General features: G+C 32.1%; 2 protein-coding genes across 2 annotated transcripts; both read left to right on the forward strand.

Annotated features, from left to right (window-relative positions):
- Positions 1-1,472: 1,472 nt before the first annotated feature.
- On the forward strand, positions 1,473-27,644 carry LOC120191549. The gene is made up of 8 exons (XM_039194491.1): positions 1,473-1,498; positions 14,313-14,317; positions 23,420-23,613; positions 24,676-24,820; positions 25,045-25,305; positions 25,750-25,831; positions 26,247-26,443; positions 27,121-27,644. Exons 1-8 carry the CDS (start codon positions 1,483-1,485, stop codon positions 27,400-27,402), a joined length of 1,182 nt encoding a protein of 393 aa, XP_039050422.1. The 5' UTR covers positions 1,473-1,482; the 3' UTR covers positions 27,403-27,644.
- LOC120191548 (coniferyl alcohol acyltransferase-like) lies at positions 4,257-7,757 on the forward strand. Its single transcript, XM_039194490.1, has 2 exons — positions 4,257-4,734; positions 6,780-7,757. The coding sequence occupies exons 1-2, from the start codon at positions 4,324-4,326 to the stop codon at positions 7,734-7,736; spliced, it is 1,368 nt and encodes a 455-aa protein (XP_039050421.1). The 5' UTR covers positions 4,257-4,323; the 3' UTR covers positions 7,737-7,757.
- Positions 27,645-27,683: the final 39 nt, after the last annotated feature.

The following is a 27,683-nucleotide window of genomic DNA, read 5'->3' on the forward strand; positions in this document are numbered from 1 at the left end:
AACAGAGGAAGGCAAATGGAGTTTTCAACTTGTTTGATTGAAAAATGCTTGAGGAAAAGCATGAGATAAGTGAGGGGGAATTTGATGAGTATTCTAAATTGATATTATTTACGTGTTAATTCTTCTGTGTTGTCAATTTATTACTGTTGATTTGGTTTTGTTTTACTTATTTTTGCGCATGAATATAATTTTTAGAACTATCGGTAAGAAGGGCACAATCTGCATTTTTTTATTATCCGATCCCGGTTGGAGACATGGGCATGACGTTGGGCATGATGCAGTCTGAAGTGGTAGCTTCCAAAAGGTCCAATCAGCATCGGTAATTTCTGGAAACAGTCTAGTCAACATTACTTGAGGACAAATTCTTTTAGGAATCTTAGATTTAAGTTTGAATTCAAAACACTTGAGATTTATCTTTTAATGTTTAGGATAATTTACCTTTGAATTTTCATATGCTATCTTTAGGGATTTGGAAAGCTATAAATATCCTCTTCGAGTATAGCTTGAAATACACTTAGATTTTATTTTTGTTTTACTTTGTTTTTATTTTTTTTATAAAAGTTTCATTTTCTTTTTCCTTTTGTTTTTACTTTAAGATTTTTACTATTTTCTTAAAAATGTTAAGTATGATTTTTATCATGCTTAGCTAATTTTCTCATTTAGTCGATAGCTTAGCGATTATTCAATTTCGAATGTGAGAATTGAAAAACACTTAATATCTTCGGATTACATTCTCAATTTTCTGCAAACTTGATTGACAATCGGCCTTTCATTTAAAAACCAAAACACTTTCATTTAAAAAAAAGAGTTTGTTATTTAAAGTTGGGAGAAATAATCCGCCGGTAGCAAGTTTGACTTCCTGATAACACACTTAGCGGTGGTCCGCTAAGGGAAATTGAGATCGGATTTGATTCTCAATGAGATAACATAATCCGAGTTGGGAGTTTCCAATACTTAAATTTGTTTTGTGCTAACGGTGATAGTCGTAGTTAGTCCAATCAATTGAAGGTTGACTTGGGAAGATCAAATTACCAAAGAGAAAATCAAGTTGCAAGGGTTAGGCCTTGTACTCTGTAACTGATATGAATCCCGAAGTAAAATATATTTCAACGATCAAAGTGAATTAAGACAAAGCGAAGCTTGGGGCTATTTCTCCATCATTATTTTCAACTCATACTCTCATTCTTAAAATTTTTTACTTAGTTAATTTTACTTAAATCTTTATTTCAGCAAACCCCCCATTTTCCCTTTTATTACATTTATCAGTTACCTGGATTAGAATCAACTCAATTCTACATTGGAAATTTTAATTTGCTTTTGTTGGACTTGTTTATTTTATTCGAGGATTGCTAAAGCTTTGAAAACGTTGGTTCTATTTAATGCTTTTATTAACTTCTTAATGTGATAAAGTTGGGTTTTATTTTTGTTCTGAGTTGGATGTTTTAACCATGAATTACACTTGTGCTGAAAATTGCAGTGTTGATGAGTTTGATTGGATGTGTTACCTCTGCTGATTGTTTTTAAAGATACTGTGATTGATTGAATTCCTTGATTGTCTATATAATATGCACCATGCAACTGAGATTGACAGCATAACAAATAATGACAGGTATATAATTTCCATAGGTAATCAGTCAAATCTCCACCTTTTATCAAAGTAGTCTACTTGTATAAAAATTCCGAGAGTCTCCTTTATAACATGCTATTACAATATTTAATATAAATTAATCTGTCAATAAATTGAATATTAGTAAAATTATAAATACAACAATTATTAAAGACATGGCCAATTTTACATGAGTAATATGTTTACTGGGTAATCATGACTACAATGATACTTGCTGATTTAGTTATGTCTCTTCATACTTAGGGATGGCAACGGGCCGGATTCGGGCTGGTATTAGTTCTCATCCCCGTCTCCGTTTAAAAAATCCGTACTCGCCCTCGTTTAAAACATCTTGAGGATTTAAATGGGAATTCTCATCGGGTAATCAGAGAAAATCGCTGGGAAACGGATATCCCCGTTTAGTATAAACGGGTATCGGGCCGGGTATATATATTTAAATTAAATATATAAATATTATATATATTTTTAATTTTAATTAAATTTATTAATATTATATATATATATATATAATAATTATTTTTAATATTTATCGGGACGGGTAATCGGGGCGGGGATTACCAAACCCGTCCCCGTCTCCGTTTAACATAAACAATTTTTCCCCGTCCTCGTCCCCATTTATCATTCCGAATCCGACCCGTTTAATTCAATTTTCGATTTTTCCCGTCGAGTTCGGATTTTTTTGCCATCCCTATTCATACTCGGTATTTTTTTGCGGTTCTCTTTCTTCTTTATCTTCATTGGTCATTCTTTTCTACTGCCAGTAATTATATAAAAAAAGATGTTAAACGGTACCATCGACTGACCTTGGCCTTAAGAAAGCAAAACCTACACTAATGAGAGAAGCATCCAAGGTACTTAAAAAAATCATAATTAGCTGTCAAGCTTACCAACACTCTGCATTCGTCCACCAACTATACAGTTCATGGATGCGATAATTTATACACGCTTCATACATGAAATTAGGTTGAAGATAATGACTCGTGTTTTCATTAATGCAATTAAAACTCAACTATTTAGATTATGCATATCTAATAACATTAATTAAGTTGAATTTATTAAAAAAAGTATGATTAACAAAACATCTTCTAAATTTAATGCTTGGTTGAAAATCGCAGCTGAGGGGGGAAAAGTCCAATAAAACAATAATAAATACGAGTTTAGGTTTGACAGGGTAATTAATTATTATTTAATTCCCTAATCACTTTCGTTTACTATAACCCCGGAAATTTCATCAGCAAACAGTCTTTTAATCATATAAAATTAATCTCTCTCCATATTTTCACTGCAAATTAATCATCAATAAACGACAACGTTACGACTTGAAATTTATATAATTTTTTATTTTTAAAATTTAAGGTTTAATTTGTAACTCGATATGAGTTTTCTAAATTTTTTAAACCATTCTAATAATTTTTTATATTAATTTTAAAGTTTTGAACTTTAAACTGAATTTTTAAGTTTTGGTAATGTTTTTATATAATATTAAAGTTATTTTCATCATCTTTAATATAAAATAAAAATAAGATTGTATAAACCAAACGATCTCGATGATTAAAGAATCTACTGTTATTTCTTAAAGTCTCAAGTCCGAGCATCACATGCGTAAGAGTATGAGCATTTATTGTTAACGAGTTGAGAATATTTGAACAAATATTATTATGTATTAATCTCAAAATTATAAAAAATGAATAAAAAGTAAAAGTTGTCAAAATGTTACGGTTGAAATCGATTTTTTATTTTTGAAATATTATTTTTCTCAACCCTTGTATTTATTGCAGTAATAGATGAAGAAGATGAAGCGTAATGGCCTTCACTGACGTTTGAACAAAGAAAGCAACGTACTTTTGTTGTGGTCACTTTTGAAAAGTTCATGATACCCCAAAATTAATACATACTTCCGCCAAAAGTTGAAACGTCGGTATTACTATAATTGAAGAAAACTGGTGGAAACGGTTTTCACGGGCTTGTCTATGTTAAGAAAGTAAGGCATTTCATCGTCCAAGTGAAACTTTTGGTATGGTATTAGTTCAAATAATCAGGCTGCGTTCCGGGTAGTGGAAACCCTAATCTTCACATGGACTGAGGGAGGTTTTATCTTTTATGCTGTTGAATGATACCCCATAATTAATTTAAGTGGACTAAATCATGAGAATATTATTATTAATAATAAGTCTAATTTCTGTTTTAGATTTTTGAACCTACAATCCGTTGGTTTAGTGGGATGAGACACTAAGTCTCTTAATCAAGGTCAGAGGTTCGAATCTTGGCGTTTAAGAATGGAGCAAACTGGGTTGGGAGGATCGCCCTCGTATTTGCAGTACTCGATCTGGATTGGTCGGTCAAATAGATCGGACATCAGTGATTAATTAAAAAAATAAGTTTAATTTATGTTTTAGATTTCTGAGCCTACCGAATATAAAATAAATGATTTCTATTGATAGAAAAAATAAAAAGAAAAATAGTTGAGTGGAATAAATTTTAAAAAAGGAATAAGCTGGTGAAGATACGCAAGTCTGTTGAATAGTTTATACTAAGGGAAGGATGTAACATTCTAACAGAACAAATTGTAATACTTGAGACGCCTACTGTTTGCTTCCCCACTGTTTTCTATAAATCCCTTCTCTTAGTAGTCTTTAATATGCACCAATAGCCCCAGACGCCATCTCTACCCCACCCCCATATTACAATCATAGAAAATGGGATCGGAAAAAGGAGAATTCACGGTGACGGTGAGCAAAACCGACGTGGTGGCGCCACTGGTGCCGTTCCAAGAGCACTGGCTGCCGTTCACCAACCTAGACTTGCTTCTGCCGCCGCTCGATTTCGGCGTTATCTTCTGCTACAATAAACCAGTGTCCGCCAGCAGCGGCATGGTTAGTGTTCTGAAGAAGGCCTTGGCCGAAGCTCTTCTCCCTTACTATGCTTTGGCCGCCGAGGTTGTCCCCAACGCGCTGGGGGAGCCCGAGCTTCTGTGTAACAATCGAGGGGTGGATTTCGTGGAGGCTTATGCAGATATTGAGCTTCGAAACCTTAACTTCCATAACCCTGATGAGAGCGTTGAAGGTAAACTCGTACCTAAGAAGAAACATGGCGTGATGGCCGTTCAGGTACTTTCGCATGTTAGTTGCAGTGGACAAATCGTTGCTTTATTAATCAAAATATCTAAAAATATAAGCAATGTGTTACTAATAGAATACGAAGATTATCCGTCACCCAAATAAATGTTAAAAAATAAACAAAAACAACTAAGTTAATAGAAAACATATCCAGTTGGGTGTTTCTATGTTGTGGAAAATTGGTTGTCTGAATATTTCTCTCTGTGTAAAAAAATTCAAATTTAAATGTACAATATAAATTTATGAAAATTTATAGATTATATATATATAAAAACTTATGTATTATTATACATCAAATATTCATAACAATTAAATTTAAGAGTAATTGTGAAAAAAGTTGAGACTATTGATGATAATCCTTTTGTTGTTAATTATATATATATATATATCAATCTATAATTGATAATCAAATTTAATATATTATGTCTTTATATATTTTTACCATCAGTGACGGAACTATTAAGGTTCTCGAAGGGGTTGTGGCACCCCTCCCAACAAATTTTTTTTTTACATTTAATTTATATATATAATTTAAATATTTATGAGATAATTATGAAATTGTCCCTTTAATTTTTAAAAAATTATATTTTACCCCCTTAAATTAAAATCCTAACTCCGTCTACCACATTAATAACTCTTTTTTAAAATGATAAGTTTGGCTATTTATATTCTACTTATTTTTCTGAGAATATTTTAATTATTTGTTATGTTTAGATACGATTATGAATCAAGTTCAATTAGATTCATATCATACGTTATATTAATATTATATAAATTATTCGAGTTAAGTTTAATTTAAGATATAAGTAACAAAAATTTAGGGTATGGGTATGGATTCGAACCGGCGTGTTTCGACCCGATCCGATCGAGTCGATTTTTTTTTAAAAAAAATAGATTCGAGTCGGGTTCGGATTTAGGGTAAATATTCAATCCATTCCAACCCGAAAAATTATAATTATAACTTATATATTTAGATATAACTGTAATAATATCCCTTTATATATTATTATTTTTAATAAAATCTGTATATTTATTAAATAAAAGTAATATTTTTTAATAAATATAATAATATTTATGGTCGGGTCGGATCGGATGAAAAGTGTATATTTTTCGAGTCAGGTTTAAATTGGATAAAGAATGTATATTTTTCAGATTTTAACTTTCCGCCGACCAGTTCGTTGAACGTTAGGTTCGTTTATGTGCCTAATCCCTAGCTTTAATGTAAATTGTTTGTTCTTAAATCCAAATTATTTCCTTCCTTTGTCACAATGATTGACTTGTAATTAAATATTAATTAATATACATGCATACATTCGACAATCTATTTTAGTGTTAGGGAAGAAACCATGCATGCTTGTTGTCAGAGAACACATACAATTATAATTTACCCTCTGTACCATTTATTTATTTGGTCTTATAGTGTTATTACCTAAAATTCAAATAAGGTCGTTGGTTAAAGATAGAGTGCCACTAAAGTAGTAGGTAATCAGTATCACCTACGAGTAGTATAGATTACTAAAAATAGCAGAATATTTTATTAAAAATATTGGCAGTTACGTCACATAAGAAAAAACAAATATCAAAGATTAGGTGGCAAGTAGCAATAGCCTAGCCTTAGATTGTTTGACTTATTCCCCTACGTGGACCAATTACCTTTAGGCATGCACATCTCACGGTCATCCATATATTGTAAATTATACCATTATTATCATTTTCAATCTTTAAAGTCCCAACGGATATGTGGAAAAGCTTTGCTTGTGACAGGTGAATTTATAGTAATATAATCAATTTCCGACTTCCGTGATTAAGAGGAAACACCAATTTACTTGACTGATGTATAGTTTACTCACTTGCTAATTTATGTTTATCCATTACCTGGGGTAGGTGGAAAGGAATAATATTTTTAAAAGTTGATTATTATGTAAGTTTGGACAATTTCAAATTTAAATTAATCCAAGTTGATTGAATTAATTCAAATTATTAATTCAGAGTTACATATAGAATGGCTAAAATTGGTCTACTTTTGATGTTTACAGGCAACTGAACTTAAATGTGGTGGTATAGTGGTGGGATGCTCGTTCGATCATCGAGTATCTGATGCATACACAGCCAACATGTTCCTTGTGTCATGGGCCGAACTAGCTCAGTCGAAACCGGTTTCAGTGGTCCCGAGTTTTCGTCGATCACTGTTGAATCCGAGACGACCAGGGTGCATCGACCCTTCCCTGGACGACTGTTACGTGTCGATATCGTCTTTGCCACCTCCCGAAGAAAACTATGAACCAACTGATCATCTCATAAGTCGGATGTATTACGTTAATGCCGACCAACTCAATGAGCTTCAGTCACTCGCCTCCTCCGACGGCGAGAAAAGGACCAAGCTCGAGTCGTTTAGCGCGTATTTGTGGAAGATGGTGGCAACTTACACTGTCGATAAAGATAGAAGAAAGATATCGAAATTGGGGATTGTTGTGGATGGGAGAGCAAGGCTTGGCGAAGGAGATCCGGTCAGGGCCACTGTCATGAGATCTCACTTTGGAAATGTGCTATCCATTCCGTACGGATCCGAAACAATCGGTGAGCTAACCGAAAAGCCTTTATGTTCGGTGGCAAAACAAATCCACGAGTTTCTAAAACCCGCGACGACAAAGGAACATTTCCTAGGAGCGATTGATTGGGTCGAAGCTCACCGCCCCGAGCCCGCGATGACAAGGGTGTACAATGTTGTGAAGGATGATGGACCGGCGTTGGTCGTTTCGTCGGGGCTGCGGTTCCCGGTTTCAAATGTGGATTTTGGATGGGGTTGCCCTGCTTTTGGGTCATACCATTTCCCATGGGGTGGTCTTTGTGGGTACGTTATGCCGATGCCTAGTACAGCGAGAGATGGTGATTGGGTTGTCTACATGCTACTATTGAAAGGGCAGTTGGAACAGATAGAAAAAGAGGCTGCACATGTTTTCAGGCCCTTGACGTCTGATTACCTTGATCTCTAGGTTTCATGTTGGGTAAGTAAAGAAGAAGATAAATCAATCTAATGGAGCTACTTATATATTTGAATAAGTATAACATCATGCGCTCGTATTTGTTTGCTTGTCGTGTATAGTGTGTCAGAAGGAGTGACTTGTTCTTGTTAAGAATATGCAAGTTGTATTACGTGCTGTGAATATATGAGATTATTGTTTTTATACAATAAAAATGTGACGGTAAATCTTTTGAGTTTAGTAACTTTTTAGTGTTTTTATGTGGTGTCATTTTGGACCCACGTATTGATTCTAGATGCTTATAATCATTAAAGATATACTGTGATTGGATTGTAATAAAGTTAATTTATCAAAGTATTAACATTATAAACTCGATCTGGATTAATCAATCAATAGATTGAATACCAATGATTAATTTAAAAAAGAAGTATTATTATTGTTATATGCATTTTTATTAGTATTGTCGATGTTTATCTTTGATTGTTCGTATCTGTTATCCTTTCTCAAATTGTTGGTTAAATTTTTAATATTTTTCTTTTATACTCCTATTTTATTTTTTTAGCGGTTATTTTAATCACTTCAAAAGTTTTATGAGAAACTATTGATTTAACCTAATCTAATTTTAAAGTCTCTTATTATTATTTTGTATAACTAACTTTTTATTTTAAAATTTAAAATAATTATGACTTTATATTGAGAAATTTGAATTTTGATTTAATTTAAAATTTGGAGTTGTCATCGACCTTTGAGTTAGGTAGGTTGAATATCTAAAAATGTCTTTTAAAACAATTTTAAGGAAAAATCATTTTAAAGCCAAAAAATGATCTGGGTGTTACCAAAAATTTATTTTTTATGGTTCTGGGAGTCGATTACGTGTGGAGAAGAGTGAGCATCCCCACAGCGCCCAAAATTAATACCCTTAATTATATGTCGTCTAAAACGATGAAAGTTTACATATTTGAATTTAAAATTTAAGTTACGATCCTCTTTAACTTCTTATGAATTTTGAAAAGAGTGAAATTATTTATAAAATACTTAACTCAATAAAGGTGATTTAGTTCACTCGGTTTTATTTAGAAAGGGTGTTCCCTTACTACATGAATTAATAGAAATTAAAATTCAGTTATGTTTGACGTAATTTTGTTAACCCACAACGCAAGACAATGTTGCCTTTAAAATTTCAAAAACGAGAAAGTAAATGTATGACATATAAATGCAGTAGTAATAAATAACATATAAAAGATGAATTCAATATTAATAAAATATAATAGAACTAAACAGGGGTAAATAAACAAAAAAAAAACTAAACAAAAGTAAATACATAAATACATGAAATAAATAAAAATGAACATTTATATTTATTAAAATAATTATGTAAAACATAATATATAAAAAAATATTTTTAAAAATAATATATATATATATATATAATTATTTAAAATGAATAAAAATATATATTTAATTAACTTAATAATCAACAAATAATAATGTTAAAATTATTTTATTCGAATAACCCTCAGAAAAGCACCCCAGTGTTTGGAGGTCTTCCATAAGTTAATCAAATAATTAACAAAAAAATTATCGTTTTATAATATTAACAATAACAAATTTTAAAAAAATCCCAATACAATACTGATAAATATCCTTTTTATCAATATATAAACGCATACAAAAACTTTCTCAAAGATACATATATAAATATTACATATTTCATACTCTATATTTAAAAAATAAATAATCATCGCTAAAGTAATAATAATATATTACCATATTATACAAAAAATAAACAAATAGACCTAAGATATGACTACATGAAACTAAGTGTGAAAGGAAAAGTGTGTATATATATACATAAATATTTGACCTAAAATCTAGGCATTCAAATAGGAAAACACATTTATAGGAAGTCAAAATAATTTAAAATAAGAAATACACAGCAAAGATCAAGAACATATTCATTCACATATATATATATATAGTATCTCATAAGGAAATATTAAGCATTCCTATTTAATAACATACAACAAATATATTCAAACAATAAAATATAAAATATGTGAAACTAACATATTCATATATACAAATATAATATAAGTACTAAATTGACACAATAAAAAGTTGCAAGGTGATATTGGTATATTTAGCCTTAATATTCCATTAAATAATTAAACATGAATGGTGATTGAAATGAATAAGAAACAAACTATAAGGACCAATAGCATAGATATAGAAATTTCTAATGTAATACGAACAAATGGACTAAAATGGAACAAATATTAAATTATCAAACCCAAATCAAGCATTTGACCATAATATTTAAATGATGCATGATGACTAAAATATAAAAATGAAATCATTGAAGATTTGAAATCAGCAATATCCCCCTTCATTTATGACTAAAACGGAATGATACAAGGTATAAATGACTAAAACTGCAATTTACCCTACAAGTTCATAAAACACGTGTAAGAGGAGTGTGAAACTACGTCGTTTTGGGCTTGATATATAACCCTGAACTAAGGCTTATTTTTCTAAGTCTTTCTCATTTTCCATTTGTTTCAAAGAGAGAGAGAGAATTTATGAATTCTCTCAAGTTCCCTTCGTCAGAGGAGACAGTCGCCTCCACTGTCGTACACAGTGGCCAAAAGGAAATCGAACACTCTCAAAATGCTCATCTCCTCTTCCTTAAACTGAAACCAAGACCCATTTTTCCTAAAATCCAACAAAAATGCGTAGATCTCTTATTATACAAAACCCTAGATGTGTTGGGTTGTCAAGTAGGGCCTATTATTTGGGTTACTGGTCCGTTAGGGTCTTGTAATTAGTTGGTCTATCCATTGTAACCTATATACAAAATAAAATAAAATAAAATCAATATATATATATATATGATTATCTATCATGTAATTAATACACTAACATTAACCTATTAATATACTAACACTAACCTAAAACATAATTACATTAACAATTACCAATATTATCAATTACAATTAAAACATATATAGTTTAATAAACTAGATAATATTATTAAATAAACCATGTAGATAAATAAGAAACGCAGACAAAATGTAATGTCTACAACTGTCCTTCTTTACCCATTGTCGGGTGACGAAAATTGGGCAAAGACCAAAGACATTATTTTGTCTGGCCTCGATGTTCACTTTGAATCTAGAGACCACCATTCCAAGGTAATAAATATGAAAATGACTTTTTTTTCTGGTTGAGGATGTCAGATCACATTTCAATGATTTGATGCTTCAATTTGAAGACTTCGTGCTTTTGTTCCTTCATGATGAGGACACTTGGTCACACTTGAAACGAATGTGTTTCTAAAGACAACATAGTTCTTTCGTGTTGAGGAAATCTAGTTTCTTTAGATGATTTGATTTCTGAAACGACATGTCTCTTACATGATGAGGAAATCTGGTTGCTTTGGGTAATTTGCTCGAGGTCAAATCTAACGATGACATTGTTCTTCGTGTTGAGAGATCTAGTAAATAAACGATATGATTCCTTCATGTTGAGGACGTTTAGTCATACTTTGGTAATGTGGACAACATTGTTACTTCGCGTTGAAGAAGATCGATTGTCTAGAGATCACTTGATTTTGAAAACGACATAGCTCTACGTGATGAGGAGATCGGATCTATGAGTAATTTTTTCGATGTCAAATCTCATGATGACATTGCACTTTCGTGTTGAGGATATCGGATCTTTGAGTAATTTTATCTAATATGACATGTATGGAATTATTAATGTTCTTTATTTATAATGTTAATAGTATGCATTTGTGGATTGCGCACACATATTCATACCTTCAAGTTTACCCATCCTTGAATTTTGCTTTGGTTGGTCAATAATTTGTATTGCTTGTGTTTCTAAGACTCTACTTAGTCACTGAGCATACTGATCATAGATGCAGAAGAGCAACAAGCTGATCCAGACAAAGTGGAGGAGCAGGTAGTAGTGAGTTACTGACATGCTCTTCTTTTTCTCTTCATTTGTTTCCGCTGGACAGTTAAAAGGAAATATTCTTACTATCAACCTTCATTTATTATTTTCTTAACAGCCTCTTTCAACAAAAAATAAGACGTTGGTTCTCTTAATTCCACTCAGGATGCTGCCCTAATGGGCCATCCCAGTAATGGTGCTGGTCAGTCTGGGTCATTCGTTTCAGCTGGAGAACGTAATGTCTATTCACCTACAATCTATGCCCCTCAGCCTCAGGCTTTCTATTATAGAGGTTAATTTTCTGTTTTCTTGGGCTATTTTAATGCTGGACCAGTCTGGCTTGACTTTGTACTAGTAAATTCCAGTTGAAACCTAATCACTGATTGCATATATGGTTAGTATCACAGCAGTTCGTTTCTTTTTTATGCTCAGGTGCTGTTATTGTAGTAGTTCTTGGATATCACTCTCTGATCCATGTCAATGCTAATTGAGCTAGGAGATCGTATGAAAAAGCTTATACCATGCGAGTCGTGATAAAAAAAGAAATCAGTGAGTTTCCGTTGCACCAAAATATAAAGTCTTTGTGTTTTTCTTATTTTTAGTTTATTGCTAAAAAGGAATTAAATTTTGGCTCTTAAGTTGGTTTTCTATGTAAAAGAGAAACCTGGATTTTGGTTTATATTTCCTGTCCTTTGGTTTTAATGTTAGTAAGGTATAGGTTTTTTAATTTGAATGGCAATACTCATCACGGTTGAAAACATGAAATGCTTAGTTCTTTTATTTATTTTGATTCTGTATTCCCTATTTATATGAATTCTTACTGAATGGTCTAGATAGTAGTGCATGTTACGTTGTTACTTTTGAGTGATTTCACTGTGCTAGGAAAAGAACCATTCACTTGTGTAGAAACCTTTTGATATCTTGCATTTCCTGGTTTGAGATGAGTTATATGTGAAATAGAAATTAATATTGGGGTTGTTTCTATAATTGAGAGCAGGTTATGACAACACTGCTGGTGAATGGGATGAATATCCGCCGAGTGTCAACGCTGAAGGATTAGAACTTGGACCCATGGTGAGAATCTCTCCATCCCATTCATCTGTGTAGATTTTCTTTGATTGATTAAGTTTTTTGTCCTTTGGGTGACATTTTATCTTTAATTAGGGATTCTTCAATGAGAATCCATCAGTTGTCTTCCACCCAGGATATGGATACAATCCACAAATGCCGTATGGGCCATATTCCCAGTCACAACTCCTTTGCCTTCTGTAGGCGGTGATGCCCAGTTGTACTCCCCGCAACAATTTCCATTCTCTGGACCACCATACTATCAGCATCTTGTTCCTCCGAATATGCCTTATATTAATTCACCTTCTCCACTTTCAGGACCTGAGCTAACCACATTAGTTAATGTTGACCAACAAGGTGATAGCATGCTCTTTGGACCAAGGCCAAGTTATCCCAGTCCATTGGGATCTTTTGGTAGAGGCAGTTTACCTGGAAATCCCGGTACCCTAGGCTTTAATGATTTACAGCAAGGTTTTGATGGATTCAGGTCTGGAGGACTTTGGTCAGATTGGTCAAAACCTTCTGATAGACAAAGACCTTTCACTCGCATATCACCAGCATTATCTCCCCATCCTATTGGGCCAATTGGGCAGAATGTTCCAATGGTATGCATATTTGTTAATACTTCCGGAGATCTTATTTTATGTTATTCATTATTCTTGTTTATGGTTTTACCTTATTACCTGCTTCTTTGGCAAGCTAGCGTGGTCTTAAGAATAAGCCTTTTTCATTTGCTCTCAAAATTGGCAGAGAGAAGCACCTTATTGAATTGCTTACCTTCTTCAGCTTACCCAAAATAGCATATGGCGAATATGAAGTTTATACATAGTGGAATATATAAGAATCAAATATTCATTCTCATTTTTTGCAAGTTGTATATATATGGTATATCTGCCTTTTAAAACAGTGTCAAATGTACATTTTTTTTACTAAAAAGTATATCAAATGAGAAATAATTTATATCCTTCTGCTATTTATTAACTACATATTCTATATTGTTTTACTTCTAGTATTAATAATGTACATCGCAGAAGATGTGGAGCACTCGGTTATCATTTTGCTTGGTGGGCCTTGAATTTTTTTTTGGTACATTTTCATCTCCAAAACCTGCAAAATTTTCTTTCTATTCTCAGTTTATAGTATCTCTGATTCTGTCTTTACCATCAAGTCCTGTCATACTTAGAAAATTTTTGTAGCACATGGCACAGTTTTGGAAGAAATTAGACATTCAACCATGGTCCTTGGTTTATTGCTCGAATTAGACAGTTTTTGTTTAGCTCGAATTGTGGGATTTTAAGTTCTAGAAGTTTTTAAATGACTAATATTTGTGAAGATGATCCACGTCATTTAATGATTGTACATGTAGCAAAGCTAGTGTTTTGATAGTCTTAAATTATTATACCATTTAGTCGAGTCTTTTAATCCTTTTCAGGCACCTCAGCAGCAAAGGTCATTTTATCCGTTAGGATCTGGAATGAACTCCTATACCAGAGGCTACCCGCAAAGTGGTCTCAATCAAGGTGCTGGGTTTATAAATGCGTCAGTTCCTAGTTCAGGAGAAAACAGTTGGGGCTGGCTACCTTTTGATAGTAAAAGACAACGTGGAAGAGACAGTGACATCTCTCTATGTGGTTGTAATGGTGCTCTTGATATCCTTGGTGAAAAACCGAGGGCCAAGGGCCTCAAAACCTAAGAATCAAATCACAGCCGAGAATAATTCTTCCGTTGATGATAATAAAAACAAACCTTCAACGAAGATCAATGATAATACATTTAACTGGTCAGATTTCACTACAGATTACAAGGATGCTAAGTTTTTCATAATCAAGTCATACAGTGAAGATAATGTTCACAAGAGTATCAAATATGGCGTCTGGGCTAGTACACCTAACGGGAACAAAAGGTTAGACGCCGCTTATGATGAGGCCATGGAGCACCAAGACAATTGCCCAGTGTTTTCTTCTTTTCGGTATCTACATTTAAGAGAAAAAACTGTAGCTACTATTTACTTTGTTTCGTCCATATTGGTTGAAGATAAGTTACTCCATTGTTGCAGGTGAATGCTAGCTCTCAGTTCTGTGGGGTTGCAGAAATGGTTGGACCTGTTGATTTTGGCAAGAGAGTGGATTACTGGCAGCAGGATAAATGGAGTGGGCAATTCCCTGTCAAATGACATATTATCAAAGATGTTCCTAACAGTCATTTCCGCCACATCATACTTGAAAATAATGATAACAAGCCTGTGACTAACAGTAGAGATACTCGGGAGGTAAAGTTTCAAATGACTATTATAAAAGACAGAGTTCATTCATTTGATAATTCTGTACCAAAGGTTCTTTTCACCTACAATACTGGTAGTCATTGACTGCTGTGTTCTGAATCGAGAACCATTGATTTACATGATATGCTCACCCAAGCCCGTCTCCTTTCCTCAGATGCAAATGAGGATATTATCCTATCGTTTAACCGTGATATTACCGTGCTACAAATCCTAATTAGATTAAATATATTTTATGCAATTTCTGATTTCTTGACGCTTCTTTGTACTTGGTTTTGAGGATTTAAAAGATATTCCCGTTACAGCAAATCTTTTACTTGTGTGGAAATCAAATTTTGCAGGTGAAACTGGAGCAAGTACTTGAAATGTTGAGCATCTTTAAAAGTTATGAAACCGATATGTCAATCCTGGATGATTTTGACTTCTATGAGGACAGGCAAAAGGCCATGCAAGAGCGTAAGGCTAGACAACAAGCTACCCTCATGTCTGTAGGGGTTGTAGGAGAAAGTGAGCATAGAAATGCTGTTACATTATTCAATGGTTTCATAAAACAGATGTCCAAGAGCTTTGCTCAATTTGTCTGCTTAGATGATGGTAATAAAGAAGGCACTGGTATTGAGAGAACTAATTCCGCGTCTGATGGCTCTAAAGGTGCAAGGGTTAAACTTGAAGATGTTATCACAGCAACAGCCTCTTCTTCCCAGGCGAGTTAGGAATAAGCATTCTGGGCGGCCTTTGTTTTGTGTATGCGACACAAACATCTTTTTCACCTTTATTATTATTATTATTTTACTTCATGCGAAGTTGGATATCTCATTTGATGTGATTCCAATGAAGCGTATCCGTAATTCGAACAAGTTCTCACAAGTTTATGGAGCTGATTTGCATCATATGAAATATTTGCCTTGTGAGTTTAACTGTAGTCATTAGTTTTCTGTCTTTGTCTTCTACCTTCGGTTTTGTAAAGTTGTTTCAGGCAGTTGAATAAAGAATTAACATCAAATGGTATTATGCAAACTTTTGCTTTCTTTCACTTCCCTCTTGGCGTACTTCAATTATTATCAGGATGTGTGGTGTTGGCTGCAGAATATTAGTTGCCATACTGATCAACTGATGTTATTTTGGAAGTGTCTCTAAAGGAATGTGAATGGTACTCGAACATGTCGGTTCCGATCAGATTTTTTTTTTAAAAATCAAGTTCTGGTTTAAGGTGTAAAATATTCGACCCGAAAAAAATTATAATTTTACCTTATATATTTAGAGATAATTACAATAATACCCCTTTATATATTATTTTCTTTCAATTAAATCTAGGGATGGGCATGGGTCAGGTCAGATTTTCTGTCCACCCGACCTGACCTGAAAATTTTAAATCCTCTACCCGACTTAAACTCAAACCGAAAAATATATCCCTTCAATCTGACCCGAACCTGATCCAATTTTTTGAGATAAATTCAAACCCGACCCGAAATAATATATTTATTAAAAAAAATATTATTTTTATTCAATAAAAATAGGGATTTAGTTGAAAGAAAATAATATATATAGAGGTATTATTGCAATTATCCCTAAATATATAATATAAAATTATAATTTTCTGGGTCGGGTATTTTTCACCCTAAACCCGAACCTGACCTGAACATAACTTTAGAAAACCCGACTTGACCCGAATTTTTTTAAAAAATATCCTACCCGATCGAGTCGGGTCAAGTCGGAACCCGTTGGGTTCGGATCTTATGCTCATCCCTAATTAAATCCCTGTTTGAATAAAAAATAATATTTTTTAATAAATATATTATTTCAGGTTAGGTTGGGTCGGGTCGGATTTGGTTTGAGTAAAAGGGATATATCTTTTAGATTAAGTTCAAATCAGATAGATGATTTAAAATTTTTTGATCGAATAGACTGAAAATCAACCTGACTTGACCCGACCCATGACCATCCATACTCTAAAGTCTAAACTTGTTTTCCAAGTTAAAAAGAGGTGGCTTAGGTTCCAAGTAAAAAGTCAGAGAATGAGTTGAGTCTATGTTTATCTCAAACAAAAGCCTTAGTCGATGTTTATCTCAAACTACAGCCCTAGTCGATGTTTATCTCAAACTACAGCCCTAGTCGATGTTTATCTCAAACTACAGCCTTAGCCTTAGCCCCCAATACAGAGTATAGGACCCTCACCCATTCCTCTTATCTTTCTATGACAGGGACAAGGACAGCTACTTGGTTGAATATTCCCAACCAGTGGAAATTACTTGGCTCCAAATATTAGCTCCAACCCTCCACGCCTTGAATATTCCTCTTATCTTTCTTTTTGTTTTCATATCTATTCTCTCTTCTACTTTCAGAATTTAACAATATCAATTGACCTTTTATCAGTTATTTGAAGAAAATATTCTACACCCTTTATTGAAATTTGCGCCTTCTTTGGGGGCTTATTTAGTCATTTTACTTATCAATAACAAATAAATAAAGGGTAAAGTATAGTAATGGTCACTGAACATTTCTGAAGCTTGCATTTAGGTCTCCCAACTTTTAAAACTTGTAATACAGTCCCCCAATATTTATTCCGTTTGCAATATGATCCCCCAACTTAAATCACTGTTAGAAAATTAGGGTAAATTATATAAACGGTCATTGAACTTTTCAGGCACTTGAATTTAGGTCCCCAACTTTTAAAACTTACAAAACAGTCCCCCAATAATTTTATTTTCTTATTAAATATAGATGTATAGAAAATATAAATGATTCAATTTATATTTAAATGTATGAATCATTTATATTTTTGATATATTTTATTTTTCTTGTATAAACTAGTATTTAAAATATGTTTATATTTTAATCAAAATATTTCAATATACGAATAAAAATATATTTATATAAATGTATATTTATATTTAGATGTATAAATAAAAAAATATATTCATATATTAATGTATGAATCATTTATATTTTTTGAATATTTTATTTTTAATAAGAAATTAAAATTATTAATTATATTAGAAATACTCAACTTAAGATTATATATATAATCATGAATTATAAATATGAAAAATATAATTATTAAATTTAGTTTAAAAATATATAAATCTTAAATTTATTCTTTTAAAATATTGTATCAACTAATATTTAAAAAATATATTAAATCTATCAAACAATTTATCAAATATAATATTTTTTATTGTAAAAAAATATAATATTTTCCCATCATTTATTGCTTTCAAATTTTTTGCCGAAGTTCAAATCTCATTATTTCCATTTTCCATTATATTCTTTTTTTTCTGGCATTGGTCATACTATTAGTATATGTATTATTGTATATCTCTTAACACAAACGATGGTGTTAGCTTAGTGGCTCCACCCTGTATCTTTCATTTGCGTGACTCAGGTTTGAGTTTGCCCAAGACCCAAATTTTACTTCTTTGTAACTTAATTTTCTTCTAATTAGGTGGTGACATGTGTCACCAATAACATATATCATGATCATGTGTTAACACATGTCAGATCCTGGTTAAATGATTAATTTATTAAATTTTATTTAATTTAGGACCAAATTGATAGCATATATAAATAATTAGGTGGTGACATGTGTCACCAATGACACGTGTCATGATCATGTGCTAACACATGTCAGATCCTAATTAAATGATTAATTTATTAAATTCTATTTAATTTAGGACCAAATTGATTATATAAATAATAAAGACTGAATGTATAATAATGTCAATTCCTTTTAACTGCCACTTCATCATTTGTATCAATTGGTAACGACTAGTGGCTTAGTTGAAACAGTTAGATAATTATGTTGTATAATTGATAAATTTAAAAGATCGATGACAAAAGTAAAAAGGGCTAGATAGTTAAGTTGTCAACCTAGTAGTTTACACTTTTATTTATACGTCAAAATAACATTTTAAAATTTTAAAATTCGAATTATTTTCAACCTCTTCTATATCCTAACTACTTTTTTAATTAAAAAATTTATTCAACAGATAAGAATTATACTATTATATTTATATAAAAATACGTATCACATGAAATAAGATGAAATTAAATAATAATAAATCTGACATAATTGAATTTAGTTGAATTATTTTGGAATTTAGGGTTTAGAATGAAATTGAATTACTTTGGAAATTGGGGTTTAGAATGAAATTGAGGACTGTTTTGCAAGTTTTAAAAGTCGGGGGACCTAAATTCAAGTGTCTGAAAAGTTCAATAACCTTTTATATAATTTACCCTAATTTCTAACGGTGGTTTAAGTTGGGGACCATATTGCAAACGGAATAAATGTTGGGGGATTGTATTGCAAGTTTTAAAAGTTGGGAGACCTAAATGCAAGCTTCAAAAATGTTCAGTGACCATTACTATACTTTACCCATAAATAAAAGAAAAAAATCCTAAAAGAATAAGTGTACCCTTTAAAAAAAACTATTTTCCTTTTGTTTTAAATATTAATTTTAAAAAACCTGACCATAATTTTATTTCCAAAAAGTAGATTACAATGAGAAGAAATTCGAATTAAAAATCAATTATGACTTAATTTTTGAAAATTTAGGGTTTTGATGAATTTAAAATTTTAATTCGAATTGGAGTCGCCATCGACCTTTAAGTTAGATAGGTCGAATACATAAAAATATCGTTTAAAACAATTTTAATAAAAATTATTTTAAAGACAAAAATTAGTATGTGTTACCAAAAAATCGTTTTTAAGAGTCCGAGAGTTTATTACACGTGGGAAACGGTGAAGACCCCCACAACACCCAAAATTGATACCTAGGGTCCGTTTGTTTCACTGAAAACGTTTTCCGAAAAATATTTTCTTTAAAATTAATTACATTTTCTGAAAAACGTTTTACGATGTTTTGATGAATTTTTTAAAAATTATTTATTACAAATATTAAATACAATAAATAATATTATTTATCATAAAACTTAATATTATTATTTTTAAAATATTAAAATAATTTATTTATTATAAAGTTTTTTTATAATTTTATTAATAAAAATACTAATATTGGTATATTTTATTGAAATAAAAATATTATAAATTATATTAATTATTTATTAAAGTAGTAGTGTTATATTATATTTTAAAAAATATTAATTAGTATATTTTAAATAACTTTATTAAAATATTATTAGATTATTATATTAATATTAAATATATAAATAATATTATTCATTATTAATAATTTAGTAATATTATTTCTATTAAATTAATAAATAATATAAATTTATTAATAATTTATTATATATTATTAAAATATAATATAATATCTTATATTATTATAATATAATTGATTATTTTATTATAATATTAAAAATATTGTATTATATTATTATAAATATTAATAAATATATTTTAAATATTTTAATAATTAATATTTTGATTAAAATGATATTAAAATATTTTATTAATATTAAATTCATAAAATAAAATTATTTTGAGTATTTATTTTTTGAAGTGAAAAGTTCAGAAAATGACTTACGAAAAATCAGACCGTAAGTCATTTTCCAGAAAACATAAAGGAAATTCTGTTGAACAGAAAAATGTTTTATGTTGACCAACCAGTTTTCCTCCAACCAAATACTGAAAAATGAGGAAAACATTTTTTGGAAAACGTTTTACGTGATCGCTTGTATGTTGTCATAATAGTGGAATCTGCAAATTCGAGTCTAAAATTAAAATACGATCGTTTTTATAGAACAATGATTAATTATTTAGAATCACAAAATTACACATAAAATAGATAAGATTTTTTTCAAGTTCATTTTTTCGTTCGAATGTCGTCGAATTATACTTTTCTATAGGGACTTACTTTTCACGCCCATTCTACGGCGAGCATTCTTGAAAATATTCGAGCGAGTGTAATTTAACAAATTATTAAATAAATAAGCATTTAACAAAAATTAAAAAAAATGTACATAAATATACTATGTAAAACATATAAATATACATGCACATAGACATACATATATAAATATTTAATATGGCAACACATGCATAACAATATTTACAACAAAAATATGCACATGCTTAGTTATAAGCACTAATATACAATAAACAAACCAAACAAGGACCGAATCAGCAGAAATAAAAAAAACATAGAGCTAACTAGGCAATAATCTATATCTTTAAGCCTAAAATAGTGATTAATTTACATATAACAAAAAATATAGGGACTGAAAACATAAATAAATCGAAACTGGATAAATAATAAAAAAATGACTAAAATGAAATAAAAAAACAAATTGATAGATCATACCAAATATTTAACCAAAACATTAAAACATATGTACGATGATTGAAACGTAAAACTAAAAACATGTAACGCTCAAATCCATAAATATGCACGATGACTAAACTGCAATTTCCCCTGAAACTATGAAAACACGAGAATAGGGAGTCCAAAACTACGTCATTTTGCCCAGTTTATAAAAGCTCAAAAAACAAGGCTTATTTCTCATTCCCTCTCCATTTTCTTCCATTTGGTCCTAGCTGAGAGAGAGAAAATTCAATTTTTCTCTACTTCCCTCGTCGGGGGAGGGGGAAACCAGTCGCCGACGTTGTCTGCCACCACTGTTGGTGGCTGAAAAAAACCAAATCTTACAAAAGAAATCCCCTCTTTCCCCTAAGCCTGAAACTAGGAGTGGGAATAGCCCAGGCCAGGTCAGGCTTTAATAGGCCTGAGCCTGGTCTAAGAAGAATTTTGTAGGCCTGAGCCTGGCCTGTAGCCTGTCAAAGGCTTCTTTTCGGCTCGACCTGACATTTGTAAAAGTCTGGCCTGATTAAAAGCCTATTTAAAAGCTTGTTTAAAAGCCTAATTTTTAATTGCAACTGGAAGAGACAAAAGTTATGCGCAACCTGAGCTAACATGACTCCATTATGTTTCAACTTTCTCCAATTTCCATTACGCATGTTATTTCACTTTTCCATAAATCCAACTTGTTGTTCCCAACATGCATGAATATAATATTTTATTCAATAAAACTTGCATGAGCCAAACAAAACGCCCACACTTTGTTGTTCCCCAGGCAAGCACCTTGCCTGACAGCAGCTCCCATATTTTGTTGTTCCCCACGCCACACCATGCCCAACAACAGCGCCCATCCCCTGCCCATGTTTGGCATCAACGCATGAGAAATCAATAAAATTTATCAGCACACACATATATATATATAAACAAGTCGGCCTATCAGGCTTATAAGGCTTAAAAATAAGCCTGAGCCTGGCCTATTTAAGTTAACAAGCTTTTAAAAAAAACTCGAGCCTGGCATTTTTATTAAATAGGCCAGGTCAGGCCAGATTTTATGTAGGCCCCTGTAGGCCGGCCTAGCCTATTCTCACCCCTACCTGAAACTGAGGTTGGTTTTGCATAAAACACAACTAAATCTCTTAGATATAGGGTTTTTACCTTTCAAAAACTCAAAAATTCAGCGACTTTCAGTTTTCTGACTTGCTCCGAACTAGAGTAAGGTATTTTTTTTCCTTTTTTTTCTTTTTCTCAGGTATTTTCTCTCTCTCTTTTTTTGGCTCGACTTTTCCTTTTTTTCTTTTTTGGTTCGAACCGCCTCTAATTTTTCCCCCTGATTTTATCTCCCCTTTTTGCTTGCATATTGGTTTATATGTATTTTTGGTTTAGTTTTGGTGAAGCTATGGTGGCAATTTGATAGGGGAAATGATTTTCTTACATCATTCTCGATTTTACGAGATTATTTTAATTTTGTATACAAGGATTTTGGATTTGGTTGATTTTTTACTGATTTTCCTCGCTGTTTGTACGAGATAATGATGCTGAGTGGTTGAAACGGCAACTGGCGGATGATAGGAGTACGTGATCGGAATAGTGGTGATGATGTGAAGGAAGAAACTCCTTAGGGTTAGGTCATATTAGGGCTATGGTTTAAAAACCCTAGTTTAGTCGGGTAGAATTTACTGGCTTGGCTTCAGCTTGAGTCTTGTAAATTGAGCCTCAATTATGGGCCTACAAAATGTAAAATAAAAAATCAATAATAATAATAATAATAGATAATAGATAATAATATTAACTAAATAATAATAATAATAGATAATAATAATATTAAATAAGTAAATAATAATAATTTATAAATCCAGACAAAAACGGTATATACAATCTAATTTCGGATTTTGTTAGGTAGGAGCTTGGACAATTTCTCTCACACTATATCAACTCAAAGTATGATATAGTTTTTATACAAGAAGTATACATTTTCCTAATATATAATAAAAAATTGTGCAGGAGATCTCCAACACAGTCTGCAATTGATTTCACCCACGCTTAACTCAATCTGTGCCCAAAGAGAGGCAAAATTATCATTTTAGGTTGAAGGCAAGAGTTTAGGATTCGAGGTGGGTAGCCTGACGACCGAAGGGAAGATGACGAGTGTCTCTTCAATGGAATTTTGGTGGTTCCTTAACCTCAGAGCCACTCTTATTGCTCTTCTTCTTATACTCTTTTTTCATCTTTCCAAGAAATTCTACTCTAAATTCCTTCCGTCTTCGTCCACTCGTCGTCTTCCTTCTTCTTCTTCTTCTTCTACATCCAGTTCTACTCCTGATTCTCAATCAAGGTAATCTTTTGATGCTCTTTTCTAATCTGGGTTCCTTTTAGTTTATTCATCTTGCCGTCTTTCTCACTCAAATTTGTTCACTTATTGGGGTTTTGGTACAGTTTTGCCTGTTTTGTTGATTGAGCTTCAATTTCTTTATCTTCTTAATATTTTGTTGAATAGGCTCTTTTGGATTTGCATCTATATTTCTGGGTTTCGCATCACTCTTCGGCTAGACCTTAATTTACCACATCTTTAAAGTTTTCTGTTAGTCTTTCTCGTATGTTTTGTTTTTATTTAATTTCCAGAAGCGGAAGTTATTGAATGTTTCTTTTGGTCTTATCATCTGCAACTTTTACTATCAAAATGTGAAGAACATGCACTTTAGGGAACATATTTAGGGGTGAGCGCCCGATCAAGTCAGTATATTAAAAAAAATAGAATTATTCTAGTTGAGTCTTATTTTATAATTGATTTAAAAAAAATTTAATTCTAATCGGGTTTATAATATTTTTTGATTTTTTATTTAAATTTAATTGTAAATATTTATAATGTTATGATATTATTTGATTGTAATTTAAAATGATATTTATAACCATATACAATATATATATTTTTGTATTATATATATATATATATATATTATACAAAGTCAAGTGATTCGACCCAAACATAAAAATCAATCTATTAATTATTAAAAATTTCGAGTTATTCGAATTGTATTTTACAACACGATTTGAACTTGAAATTTCTTCAAGTCGAGTTTATGAAATTACAATTTGAAGCCAATTCGAGTTGAGTTTTTTCTAATCGAGTCAAGTCAAAGAATCTATTTTTCGAGTCGAGTCGAGTTTTTCTCATCTTTAAATATATTATTAACTATTTCTTAATTAGATATTTTTATGGTGGGGAAACTTTTTTCTGTTGCCGTCTCCATAAATTCAACAATCCACAATGGAAAAATTAAACTTGTTTTCTTTTTTAAAGCTAAAAATATTTGTAGTTGTTACTTAACTTTTTCGTATGGAGGGGTTTCAATGTTACCTAGATAACTGGTTTGGAGTTTGTGTTTGCTACGTGTAGAATCCCAGAGATCGTATCTGATTCAGACTTGAAGTTTTTGATTGATAATTTGGATGAGAAGCTCAATGAGGACGAGAAATGGGAGAATGTAATCGACAAGAAAACCAACTTTCTTTCCTACAATGCAAAATGCTGCAGACCTAAGGTCGATTTGATTCACTTCATCTATATTAACAATGTAGTTGAGTTTTCTAAAATCAGTACTTTCAATCATTTACTCGTATATGCCAATTCATTGAACTCAAGGTCGATTCGACTTGTCGGACGGGTTTAAGTTACAATTACAGTCTGCTTACAGCTGGACCAGGCCAGTATGTAATTCAAGAGGTGAAGCAAACTGAAAGTAATTTTTCTTGTTGTTGACTGCAGGATAAACCACTGAAATATTTGAGCACGACTGTATTTGATAGTTGCTCTCCGGAGCTTCTGAGAGACTTCTATATGGACAATGATTATAGAAAGCAGTGGGATAAAACGGTGATTGATCATGTGCAGCTGCAGGTGGACACAACAAATGGGATTGAAATTGGCCGCACAGTAAAAAAGTTTCCCCTTTTGACACCTAGAGAATATGTACTGGCTTGGAGATTGTGGGAGGGAAAAGATAGAACATTCTACTGCTTTACCAAGGTGACTGTCACTGTAACTTGGTCTTTCATCATATGTTAAGTTCTCGTCTGATTCAGATTCTTTTGGAAAGTGGAAATTCTACAACTGATATTAAGGATTAAGAACATGACTGACAATATCTTTAATATGAAAGTGATGTATATGTTTTATACTTAAAAGTTACTAATACTGGAATTTTTCCTCACTGAACTCACGCTGTCATTTGTGAAAAGCCTTTACTATGTTCAGGAATGATAGTAGGGATCAGAAATGGGGGAGTTCCCTTAAGTCTGGGTTCTAAACCAGGTTCTTGCAAATACGTGGGGTTTTCCCCTTTAATCCCCCAGTACAATATCAAAATTTCTTCATGCAAATACTTATGTTTTTCTACAGTGTTGATCCATGTTTATGCTTACTATCAAATCGTGGTTGACTTTTGTTTTAATTCTTGTTATGATTGACTAGGAATGTGAACATCCATCTGCACCGAGACATAAAAAGTATGTTCGTGTAAGATATTTTAGATCCGGTTGGCAAATCAGGAAAGGCAAGTGTCTCGTATACTTATCTGTTACTAAGAAACATAAAGAGTCGGTGGTTTCTCATTGGAGCTGTGAAATATCTCAGGAAGTTTTTTTCTAGATTGAATTATGTACTTGCACAATGTGCTCCTGCACGTGAAAGTCCCTCTCTCTCCGCACGAGAAAAATAGAAAAGTGAATGATGATCTTGTCACCAAATCAAGCTTTTTCAGACTCCGGTTTGAGTCATTAGTGACAATGCATTTCTTAATTCTTTCCAAAGTGTTTCTACACAAGGCATTGAAAATATTGAACTTTCTTGGGAGGGGAATAAAAGGGAATAAGGGATGATGTACCTATATGCTTCTTTATCTTGTTTCTTTTTTGTTCCCATTATTACTTGACTATTTGTGATTCTGAATTTTAACTTTAATTGTACAGTAGCTGGTAGAGATGCCTCTGAGATCATAATGTTTCACCAAGAAGATGCTGGTCTGAATGTGGAAATGGCAAAACTAGCATTTTCAAAGGGCATATGGAGTTATGTATGTAAGATGGATAATGCACTACGCAAGTATTTTGCGACCAACCGCCCTCTGACTGCTCCATCTGTTTCGTCCGTCACTCTGATTCAGAAGGTCTGCATTATTATATTGATTAATATATATCCCTTTTCTAATGTGATCGTGTTTACCAATAACTTGTTATAATTTCCTTATTCCAAGAGAAAAACATTTAAGACTCATGTGAGACATATATATTCGTGTGTCCTACGCTAGCACCCAAGTTTGAGTAACATAGAGATAGATTTTTATAGCTTTGTTAACCTTAAAAGTAAGCGATTTAATTTACTGTGCTGTAGAAGAATATACCCTGTTATCTTGGTTTCCTTCACGTGTGTTGAATATTAGGGTCTTGAGAATAAGGTAGGATATGTTATCTTTTTATAGTATCGTTATTTCTTTTGAGAAATGCGTAAGATAATCTTATCTTTATAGCAGAGGTAAAAATAAAGAAGCTGGGACTGAGGAGTGAGGGCAATATGCAGTAGCAGCCTAAAGTCTTCTATTGCACTGTTGAGCAATCTAGTCTCGGATAGTCTAACCTTTTAGACTTGTCGTTTTAATTGAGACTTATCTAGTTTAGACCTTCTATTGTCAAAATTAATTTATTGAAATAAATTCTGGTTACGGAATCACATGATTAAGCATCTGCTGCTTTATATTTGAAAAAGAAAAGAAATAAACTGGTTCGGGCGATATTGTATTTGGATCAGCTCATGTACTGATGATTGACATATGCTGTCTGCATATAGGTTCCGCCTGAATTAGATATGATAAGTGGCAATACTCTTCCAGCAGTCTCTGCATCGATGCCCACTCTTGAACCTGTTAATGGTGAACCCAGGGAGAAAAGGTTATCAAGAATACCATCGAGAAGGACTGTAGCGAAAAGTTTGCTTGTTGCTGGGGGTGTGCTCTGTCTGTCTCGTGGTCATGCTAGCCTGGGTGCTAAAGTTGCAGTGGCTTTCATCTTAACAAAACTGAGAAAGCATTGTGATTCATCAAGCCAAAGCAGGCGAACTCAAGGCCCATGACATTGTTTCATCTCTGCAACTATTTTTGATGGATGGTTTTTAACGAGGCTTGTTGTTATACATAGGTTTTCGCAACTTAGTTATCAAGTTTAACTACAGTAGGAAATAAAATGGTGTAAGGGTGGAGATTATTTGATGTGAAACCCAAATGTTATTCTATAATTTCTTGTATTCGATATTGTAAATATACTCGAAACCCAGATGTGTGTTTTGCTAATCACTGCAGTTCATGAACTTTAAGATGCAACATACCAATTACAGCTTTGTTTTTGCACCAATGG

This window comes from Hibiscus syriacus, unplaced genomic scaffold (genome assembly GCF_006381635.1).
Source record: "Hibiscus syriacus cultivar Baekdansim isolate YM2019G1 unplaced genomic scaffold, ASM638163v2 tig00116970_pilon, whole genome shotgun sequence".
Lineage (NCBI taxonomy): Eukaryota > Viridiplantae > Streptophyta > Magnoliopsida > Malvales > Malvaceae > Hibiscus > Hibiscus syriacus.

Coding starts and splice junctions, on each gene's coding strand:
- LOC120191549 (XM_039194491.1), top strand. Junction 25,306..25,749: donor CATTCTACTGCTTTACCAAG/GTGACTGTCACT, acceptor ATGATTGACTAG/GAATGTGAACATCCATCTGC. Junction 26,444..27,120: donor CCGTCACTCTGATTCAGAAG/GTCTGCATTATT, acceptor GTCTGCATATAG/GTTCCGCCTGAATTAGATAT.
- LOC120191548 (XM_039194490.1), top strand. CDS start 4,324: ATGGGATCGGAAAAAGGAGAATTCACGGTGACGGTGAGCAAAACCGAC. Junction 4,735..6,779: donor ATGGCGTGATGGCCGTTCAG/GTACTTTCGCAT, acceptor TGATGTTTACAG/GCAACTGAACTTAAATGTGG.